Here is a 10,076-nt window from a genome sequence, read left to right on the forward strand (position 1 = left end):
TGCGTGGAAGTTAAAAATAAGCAAACAAAAAAGCAAACAAGAAAACAAAAAAAAGTAGCGGCCATAGGAGAAAGTGAGATTAACAAGAAATAGCTTGCCAGGCCCTCAAGTTTAAGGAGGATTCGAGTGGTGGGGTTGGAGGGTAAGATGAGTTTTCTTTTAGCAAAAGAGCAAAGCAATTACAGCATGAGAGGTCCAGCTTTTTTTTTTTTTTAAATGCAAAGCAAAGATAAATTTACAAGGACTTTCTTTGCTTCTATGCCCTGGAGTTAAAAGTCACTTTCTAGGAAATGCAGGAAATGCAGGTTGCAAACTAGAGGCAAGCACCCCAGATCAGAGGGCTACTTGGCTTGCAGTCAAGCCAGAGCTGAGCCTCAGCAAGTTCTATGGGGTGGCTGTTGGTGTTGCCTGGAGGCAGAAAGGGCTTCTTTTCACAGCCCTAGGTCTAGTTAGCACTGTGGTGCAAACCTGCAAGTCCATGCCAGGCTTCATTGCAGTGACAGCACCATTACCTTCCAGCAGAGGCAAGATCTTTTGCAAGGGCGATTCTTCTCCAGTCCCTCTGCAGCTCACCACCATGTCAGGCTTCTGTCTGATCACAGGCTTTGCTGGGCTTCTGGTTTTATCCTCTACCTCCTCAGCTTCTGCTCAAAGTCCACCAGAGTGGAGTGATAAGGGGAGCACATTCATTTGCTGTTTGTGTGTGCCAGGTGGCCTAGCAGACTCCCAGTTCCACTCAACTAATATTTGCTGTGCTCTGGTACCCCATCTGGATTCTCTCCTTGCCCCTCACATGGAGTCTGTGTTGGCCGAATTTCCCACAGACTTGAAGGGATGTTGCTCAGAGTGGTTGGGGATGAAGGGAACCCCGGGGCCCCTCCTCTGCAGGGAATACCCAGGCAGAGGCGACTTTAAAGGCGACTTCTCGGGTTTCTGGAGCATTTCACAAAAATGCACCTATGTGCAAATATCTATACTTTATATGTTTGAAAGTTCGAAAAAAAAAAAGTGAATGAAACGAAGAAGCTAGTGAGATGTGGTTCTCCACTAAACTGTCAAAATCCCATCTATGTGATGGCTGGCCGTGTTCATGCAATTCTTAACCAAAGGGGTAAAAAAATCAAACTCTTCCCCGCGGTGGCAGATTGAGCTTAGGGTCCAGGACTCCGCGAAGCAGCGAAAAGCGAGGCTGGAGAAAGCCACAGTTCCCCCATGTCGCCAAACCCAAGGAGCTGCAATTAAATTTCAAAAGAAGAGGCTGTTTGCAGCTGCTAACATTCCTCTTTGCCTTCCTCCTCCTCCTGGAACCCTTTCAGCAGATCTCTCCAGCCTTGCCTCCCTCCCTTAAGATAGCGGGAAAATAGTTAAATGGCACCTCCCTACCACCAGCAGCAAACACACACACTTGTGCTCCGTCCTGACCAACGCCCCCACCTAGCGGTTTAGGCTCGCCTGCTTTGCTTTCTTTTGCTCCGGTTTCTAAGAGAGCGCTGTTTTTTGCGAAATAATTAACTCTCTAGGGGTCTGATTTGGGTAGGTGGGATGGAAGGATGGGCAGAGCCCCTTAAAAATTGGTGCAAAGGAGGCTTCCATTTACCGGTTTACCGGAGCTATTGCTAGGTACTAGGAAAGGCAGGAAAGAGAAGATTGTGCCTTTTCACCCAGCTGGCTGCAACAGCCCGAACCGCAGCCAGAGGATGTCTTTGGAGAGTTTCCACCTGATTAAGTACCCTCACTCTTAGTACAGGAATGTGTTTTATTTTCTTTGCAACACTTTAACCTTATGTGAAAGTATGTTAATTATTTACTTGTTCATTTGGTTATTGCCTGTCTGCCTCATCTAGAATGTAAACTGTTTGAAAACTGGGTCTGGGTCTACCCAGTTGACCTTTATACCCCAGATGCCTAGAAGAATTCCCACATAGAGCAGGCATTTGATTTTTGCCTATTTGGCTGGCTTAGAGACCCAGAAATTTAGGCAACTTGAGTTAGGGTTATGTCACCTTGGGTTAAAAGCTCTTCTTTCAAAGGATCTGATCTCAATGACTTCTAAACTGAATGGATTGGCCAGATAATCTCTGGCTCCAAACTAAATAATTCTCATTAAAAAATGCTTATACTTATCTCGATATGTTCAATTATAAGGTCGTTTTTATTGTATGCATTCTAGCTGTCAGATACTGGGGTATGTGCTTGGAACTTGCCTTTGGGATCACTTAGTTCTTACAGCTGAACAGGCAGTGTCCTTTCCTGGTACTTTTCTTTAAATGTTCTCTAACTTGTATTCTCACTCTACACATGTTTCTGTTATGGCTGGAGGAGGAACTGAGTAGAGTCCCTGTTCCTGGGTCCTGGGACCTAGGTACTGGTAGTGCTTGGGGCCACATATGGTTCATACCCGGAGGTATTTAGTGATGCCTAAGGAGATGCACGGATGATACTGGTGGTCAGGGCCACCGAGCCGAGCCAGTTTTTTATATTCCCCTTGAATTCCAATGATCTCCTTTCCAGGCGCTCTGTGGGAGGGAGCTTGCTCACTTCGAACTGTTCTCCCAAGAAGGCACAGAACTGCTGAGCGGCTGGAACGGGAGGGTGGAGCTGATGGTTAAATTTCACAAACAGTGTGCTTCGGTTTGTGATACTTTCACATTTTTGTAGACAATTTTTTTCCCCCTTGCTTTTCCGGTTGACTCACAGTTAAAGGAGAGGGATTAAATGGAAAGTACAGATCCCTAAAATCAGATGTGAAAAATTAGTTTGTATTGTACCAAGAGTTCCTGACTTCAAGCCTGAAGTATAAAATGCGGTATTGGCCATTTCCTTCTAAGGCAATATTACTGGTGCCTCCTTCTAACCTGGGTGTGGCCCACGGGGCTGGATAAAATTCCAGAGTGGAGAGGTCAGAGACTGGGGCAGGCTCCACCTAGCACTGGCTCGGCCTGCTGGGATAGGAGAGGTAAGCAGGAGCCTAGTAAGGGACCTAGTAAGGCTGTACTGAGTGTGTGGGTCTAACTGGAGGGGCGTGTAGCAAGCTCGGAAGAAGAGGCAAGGACAGGACGTCCGCATCCCCATTCCAGTCAAAACTGCGTGCCTGGGTGTTAAGATTAGGAAAAGGGCCAGGGGAGGGGATGTGGAGAAGAGGGCGATAGGACCCGGCGGGAGCCTCCTTGGCGGGGAAGGGAACCGGGCGGGAGGAGAGGAGGAAAGGAGAGAGAAAAAGGGAAGGTGATGGGGAGCGGGCATCTGCACTCGAGACGCGACACGAGTTGCACGGCTCAGGCAGACCGGACCTGGACTCTATAAAAGGAGCCTATCCGCTCTGCCACTCACACGCTCCTCCCGGACTGGCGTGCGCCGCTCCCTCCAGCTTCCCCAGATACCTGCCCCTTCCCCACGAGCCGCGCCAGGTCCCTCAGACCCTTGCGCCCAGCGGCATGGCTCCGAGCGGTGCCCGTGGGACCAAGGTGGCGGTGGCAACGTCGCGGTGCCAGTAGCCGCATCCCCAACCCCAGAGTCCCACCTCTTGCGGCCCCGTCTCCACGGGGCAGCTCGCTGGAGCGGCCAGCGCTTGAAAAGAAGGGAGGGAAGAGCTCCGGCGCGCGGCGCGGCCCCCAGATTTCACCCCACCCAGATCTGGCGGCCGCAGCAGCCGCAGGAAACTGCCCCAGCCTGGGTAGGAGGGCGGGGATGCAAGACCAGGACTCCTCGCTGGCCTGCAAGCTTTGGTCTCGACAGCTAGGAAACTCCTGCGGCCCGAGTCTGCAGATCCGGGAGCTCCCGGGTTAGGAGACGCTCAGCCCCGAGCAATTGGGGTAAGAGATCCCACCTGGCCGAGACTCCCTTCTCAAACAAAACAACTCCCACCTCCCCCAGACGCCCGGGTGGGAGCCGGAGCAGAGCGGGGCTGCGTGGACCAGTCCTTAGCAACCTAGGGCTGAGACGGGGCGTAGTAAGGAGCCACCGGAGACTCGGAGGCAGCGCCTGGCGCACTGGAAGTGCAGGGGACGCACTGGCCAGCCTTGGCTGCCGCGCCCTTGACCTCTAGTTTCAGCTGGGAAGCTGGATGGAGTAATTCAGGAATCCACGGAACTGATTAGCCACCACGGAACAAGACTGTGGTCTCCTCTGAGGTCCTTTCGTCCTCTTACTAGTTCGCTCCATGCCCGAGAGCTGCGCTCGCTCGGGAGCCGGGGCGAACAGAGACATGGAGGAAGCGGGCGCTCAGTGCGCCCCGCCGCTGCCCGCGAGCTCCCAGACCCGGCTTTCTCAAGCCAACCTCTCCGCGGCTCCCTCCCAAAACTGCAGCGCCGAGGGCTACATTTACCAGGACTCCATCGCCCTGCCCTGGAAAGTAGTACTGGTCATTCTGCTGGCTCTCTTCACCTTGGCCACCACGCTCTCCAATGCGTTTGTGATCGCCACTGTGTACCGGACGCGGAAGCTCCATACCCCCGCCAACTACCTGATCGCCTCCTTGGCGGTCACCGACCTGCTGGTATCCATCCTGGTGATGCCCATCAGCACCATGTACACGGTCACCGGCCGCTGGACGCTAGGCCAGGTGGTCTGCGACTTCTGGCTGTCGTCGGACATCACCTGTTGCACTGCTTCCATCTTGCACCTCTGTGTCATCGCTTTGGACCGCTACTGGGCCATCACGGACGCCGTGGAGTACTCGGCTAAAAGGACTCCCAAGAGGGCGGCCGTCATGATCGCGCTGGTGTGGGTCTTCTCCATTTCCATCTCGCTGCCGCCCTTCTTCTGGCGTCAGGCCAAAGCCGAGGAGGAGGTGTCGGACTGCGTGGTGAACACGGACCACATCCTCTACACTGTCTACTCCACGGTGGGCGCTTTCTACTTCCCCACCCTGCTCCTCATCGCCCTCTATGGCCGCATCTATGTGGAAGCCCGCTCCCGGATTTTGAAACAGACACCTAACAGAACTGGCAAGCGCCTGACCCGAGCCCAACTGATAACTGACTCCCCCGGGTCCACATCTTCGGTCACCTCCATTAACTCACGAGCTCCAGACTTACCCAGCGAGTCAGGATCTCCTGTGTACGTGAATCAAGTCAAAGTGCGAGTCTCAGACGCCCTGCTGGAGAAGAAGAAACTCATGGCCGCTAGGGAGCGCAAAGCGACAAAGACCCTGGGGATCATTTTGGGAGCATTTATTGTGTGTTGGCTGCCCTTCTTCATCATTTCTCTGGCCATGCCTATCTGCAAGGATGCCTGCTGGTTCCACCTGGCCATCTTTGACTTCTTCACGTGGCTAGGTTATCTCAACTCCCTCATCAACCCCATCATCTATACCATGTTCAATGAGGACTTCAAACAAGCGTTCCATAAACTGATACGCTTTAAGTGCACAAGCTGACTTGTCGTCGGTGGCAGTGGGGTGGCCTAAGCGGCCTTTGGGGGGGCCATGTTGTGTCTGGTTCCACAGGTAGGTCGAGTCTTCTTTCACACTGTTACTGGGTCTGAGAGGCTCTCTCTTCTGAGCAAGGGCAATGGATCCTGAGAAGGCAGGACAGCCATAAGAGAGACAACTCTAAAGGAGAACTGTTCAAACTAAGGATAGAGCTCCTTGGTTGAGGAGGAGGCTCACTTTCTCCCCTCAAACCCCAGGTTCAGTACACTGACTCTGCAGCAGCCAATCACAACAGGGGATTGCAACTTAAAAACAAAACAAAAAATGATGGTGGAAAAGGGACCTCTGCCCTGCTTTGGTATTATGGATGATACCCTCTAGAACCAGAGGTACATGTAGTTGTTGTCTGAAGTCTGTCTGAGACAGATCTACATACAGCCTGGAGGTACTTGAACTAGACACCAATACCCTGTGTTTTGGGAAAGACTTTATGTTACAGCTTAATTTAAGAACAGTTACTTTGGCATCTTTCAGTCTTCATTCTGTTTTTGTTTATTGAAACTTTGTTGGAGAAACTTGTGGATTTGGTGCTTCAAACCCCATACACATGGGCTTGGATGGCACAGAGAAACCTTGAAGAGTTAACAACACAATTCTGATGAGAAGATCTCTATTTTTTACTGAAACTGGGTGGATGGAAATGGGAGATGGGGGAGCATTCAACTGAAAACCAATACCTATGATTGTTTGTTTTCTACAGATTTGCAATTTTTAAATTCGTATTTAGTGATGGTCAAACCACATTTCTAACAACTCAGACAAAACATTATGTGTGCTAGTGCCAAAGTATGCAGGTTGCTTTATTTTTCCTCTTAATTTCATGTACTGCCATTTTACACATTTAAATCCCCATAAATGGAGAATAGGATGGGTGACTCGGCCCAAGCTGCTTGCTATATTTCTTATTAATGCCACTGATTAAAATGATGAGTATCTGATATATCAGCTCCTTGGCAAGCAAAGTATTTTTAATCCGTATCCACTTGAGTGACACATGAAGGGGTCAGATGAGATAGGAATTGTTCTTATACAGTTAAGGAATGGGTGGCAATATAAGGATGTACATTTTGACTTGTAAAAAATCTTAAATGCATGAGACTTTTTTCTAATAGTCATTTGCACTCTCCTTCTCATCTGTAATTCCTTTGTGTGCTAACATAAAAAGTGACCAAGATAACTAGCTCCTTTCTCAAAAAAATCTTCAAAATGTAATAAAACCCCTAACAATTATATTAAGGATAAAAACTTCTTTTCCCTTCCTATTGAAGTTCGAGTAGAAACAACAATTACTAGAAAATGGCATGCAAGGATTTTAGAAAAGCTTAGAGAAGTTAAAATGGAGCCCATTTCCTTGTAACTCATGGAACCAAACCTCAGACTTACTAGGTAACAAGGAAACTAACAAGCTTTTGAACCTTGGAAATTTGTCACTGACCTGACACCTCAATGAATATAATATCAGTAATACTTTAAATTTGTCTCTCTCTCTCTTTTTTTTTTTTCAAATTTCAAAGCTACTTAGTTGTTATCTCAGATTCACTCTGAGAACTCCCCAACACAGGGCAGTGTTAAAAGATGAAAAATGCATTATCTAAATAAAGTGGGGTAGCCCCAAAGGATCATCTGCACAGAAAATGAATGTGTCTGTGGGACATTTATTATGCCAAAGAAGATTCACACTCCATGCTTTAGAGAGCTTTTTGCAGTTGACACCTTTTGTCTGTAGAAGCAAGTTGTCTTTGTAAAATGGATTCACTCTCTGCTTGAAGCTCCCCAGGTCAGACTGTCAGACAATAGATGTATTGAACTGAAGTACACGCTTACTGGCTGTGCAAACCTTTACTCTGGCATAATGTCACTTGAAAATATGCTATTCAAAGATTCACATGTAAACTAAGTAAGAAAGAGAATTTTGATTAACATTGACACCTGTCACTGGAGGAAGATAAAATTTTAGGCATGAGATAATCCTATATTTCTGCTGTATCCCCAAGTCTCTATGTTGGTTTTTTTGGTGCCACTTCTCCTATGGAGAAATCTAGCTTACTACTGAGAGAACTGTGCATAGAACACAGTGTCTGTTTTTATGTTATTAATGTGTCTGTCTTTTGTTTATGCAGCTGCATTTCCTTGAGCCTAAGAAGCAATTAAACCAACTTCTAGGAGCCTGAGAGGGAGAAATCAATAGAAACCAAGAGCCACTTACAAATGATTTCTTTATGGGGTACCTGCAATGATGGTGTTCTCATATTAAAAAATACAGTCAATTTTGTCAAATGGGTTGTTTGCCATTAATAAACTACCTACCTAATTTTTTGCTTGATTATTTGGCTGAATTGACTGGAATTGGGGCATACTGTGTGATGTAGAAGCTTGTACACCTTTGTAGTTATAAGACATCCAGACTCCTCATCTTGCACTACACATGATTATGCAAAGTGTATTATTCAACCCAGGGGTATGTAGTTAAGACTGTTAAGCTCCTTTTCAGTTACTGCTGCCTATAGCAGCATTTGTTTCACAAACTAGACATATGGCTTTTTTTTTTGCAGAGTATTATATGGGAGATGGAAATATTTAACTTATATAGAAATGAAAATATATTTTCATTGGCTGTGGTAACAAATAGCATTTTCCATATTGTTTAATTGCACAGATTTTCACACACATATATGAATGTGTACTTATCCCCAAATACCAATCTGTCTTGTTTTTCTAGGAATTTTAGAGTTTCCTTTTTAAAAATGGACACTGCACCTAGGAATGAATGGCTATTAAATGCAACAAATTTCCTACAGAACAATATTCTTCACTTTTCCTCTCTGTTATCTTAGTTTTACCTTCTTGAACCAGGAAACCATAAGTGGACTGTCATTCACTCAAGCAGCAAAATCTCCGATTATGTGTATTTGATCGAGTTGCTGTGATTGAAAATTGCTTTTGGTATTCCACCTTTCCAAAAATGTGTAATTGAAAATGAAATTTAGGAAAATAATAAAATAAAAGTCTTTTTTTGTGTTCCAAAAGTCATTGGGTAATAACTTTATTATTATGGAAAGACTGATTGGATTCTGGGTTGCCTTGAGGAGTCTGAACCTTCAAGAGAGAATAATTGATGATAAATGCACTGTCAGGATTTGGGGGATTTAATTTATATCTAGAGGAAGAATTTAAAAGGAATTAGACACATTCTGCCAAGAGGATAAGTCAGTTCCAGTATCCCAAGAGTTTTCCAGAACAGCATTCTTGAAGGAATGTTTAGTCTCTAGGCTGCAGAGTGAGAGTCTGAGGCACTTCTTGGTGCTTGAAATATAGAAAAAAAGAGAAGGAAGAGCTGAGCTGGAAACAGGCTTGGGGGAGACTGAAGAGGAGGGGACTGGCCTATCTGAACACCAGGGAAGGAGACAGACAAATAGCTTCTGGAATCAGGAAGTTCTAGGTTTGAATTTCAAATAGAGCCTGTTATCTCTGTGTGGTTCTCCTCAAATGCAGGCTACTTGTGATTTGTTGCAAAGGCTTAGAGCCCTGTACATGTATAGCACTTACCCAGCTATCTGACCCTTTGTGCCTCCCAGCAGATGTTACTTCCTCTCTAGCCATTATTTTAGCATCACCTTCTTTGTGGATGCAGTGTGCCTGTAGCAGAGAAAAACTGAGGGCTACTTCAGAGATGTAGGATGGGGGGAAAACCAAGCTAGCTTGAAAGAGAGAAAAATGAGAAGCAATTGAGGCTTGAAGCTTTTCATACTTAACCCCCTGGGCTTGGAACATAAACAGCCAAGAGACCAAGAGGGAGAAGGAGATGTGGTTTGCAGTGGCTCTAGTGGCCAAGAGGAAACTGGCGAGTATTTCATTTTCTGTAGCATTTTCTCATTAATTTTAAAATTCTCTTTCCTCTTCCTTGTCTAGAGACTTCCATTTGTTTCCAAGAGTCCAAAGACCCTAACCACATTTATGTCTTTCCTTGGTGTCTCATTTTCTACTTCTCTGCTTTTTTTTTTTACCTATGGCAAGCCATGATAACCAATGGTAAAAATTCAGTTCTTATTTTATCTGTGAAAGCCTGATTAGATATCCCAGGGTTTTTATATTGTATCAAAGGAGATTGTTGGCCTAAATTAATTAGTGAAAGTTTTCAACTTGTGGCACCTACTGGAGTTTTCCAAGGGGAAGATGCTAGTAGGAGAAGGGTATGGGAAGGGAAACAAACGTCTGCATCTTTCCTCAAAGTCAGTTCTTAGATAGTCCACCAGGGGGCAGAGCGCCTCTGAGTTGTGCAGAAGACGCAGGTACTCAACCATTGACAATCTCTGACTCTCTTCCTGGACACTACAAATGGTATTAACTTCTCTAGGCTCAGTGAAAATGAAGACCTGTGAGTCAAGGGAGAAGGAATTTGTCATTTACTTAAAACAGCAGATTTTTCAGAACTGAAAATTTAAGCAGAAGATCCCTAAAATAAAACTGAAATTTTTCTTCGTAGTTATAAACTTATTTTAGTATTCATCTCGTCTTGGAATAATGCTAAAATCTTAGTGTTTTAAAACATTTGGACCTTTGAGTCATGTGTCACTGGGTAAATAAGAGTTTATATTATAGAATAAGAATTTATGTTCAAAACTGAAGAAACTAATTATTAAACTTA

At 45.8% G+C, this 10,076-nt stretch overlaps 1 protein-coding gene across 1 annotated transcript; it reads left to right on the plus strand.

Moving 5' to 3' along the window:
* Window positions 1-4,204: 4,204 nt before the first annotated feature.
* HTR1B (5-hydroxytryptamine receptor 1B) lies at window positions 4,205-5,377 on the plus strand. Its single transcript, NM_214298.1, is given in 1 exon segment — window positions 4,205-5,377. A coding segment is annotated over 1 exon segment (1,173 nt).
* The last annotated feature ends 4,699 nt before the right edge of the window (window positions 5,378-10,076 follow it).

This window comes from Sus scrofa, chromosome 1 (assembly GCF_054392235.1).
Source record: "Sus scrofa isolate SSC_HxYL_T2T_F1_AM1 chromosome 1, Sscrofa_HxYL_maternal_Yorkshire_Landrace_v2.0, whole genome shotgun sequence".
Taxonomy (NCBI): Eukaryota; Metazoa; Chordata; class Mammalia; order Artiodactyla; family Suidae; genus Sus; species Sus scrofa.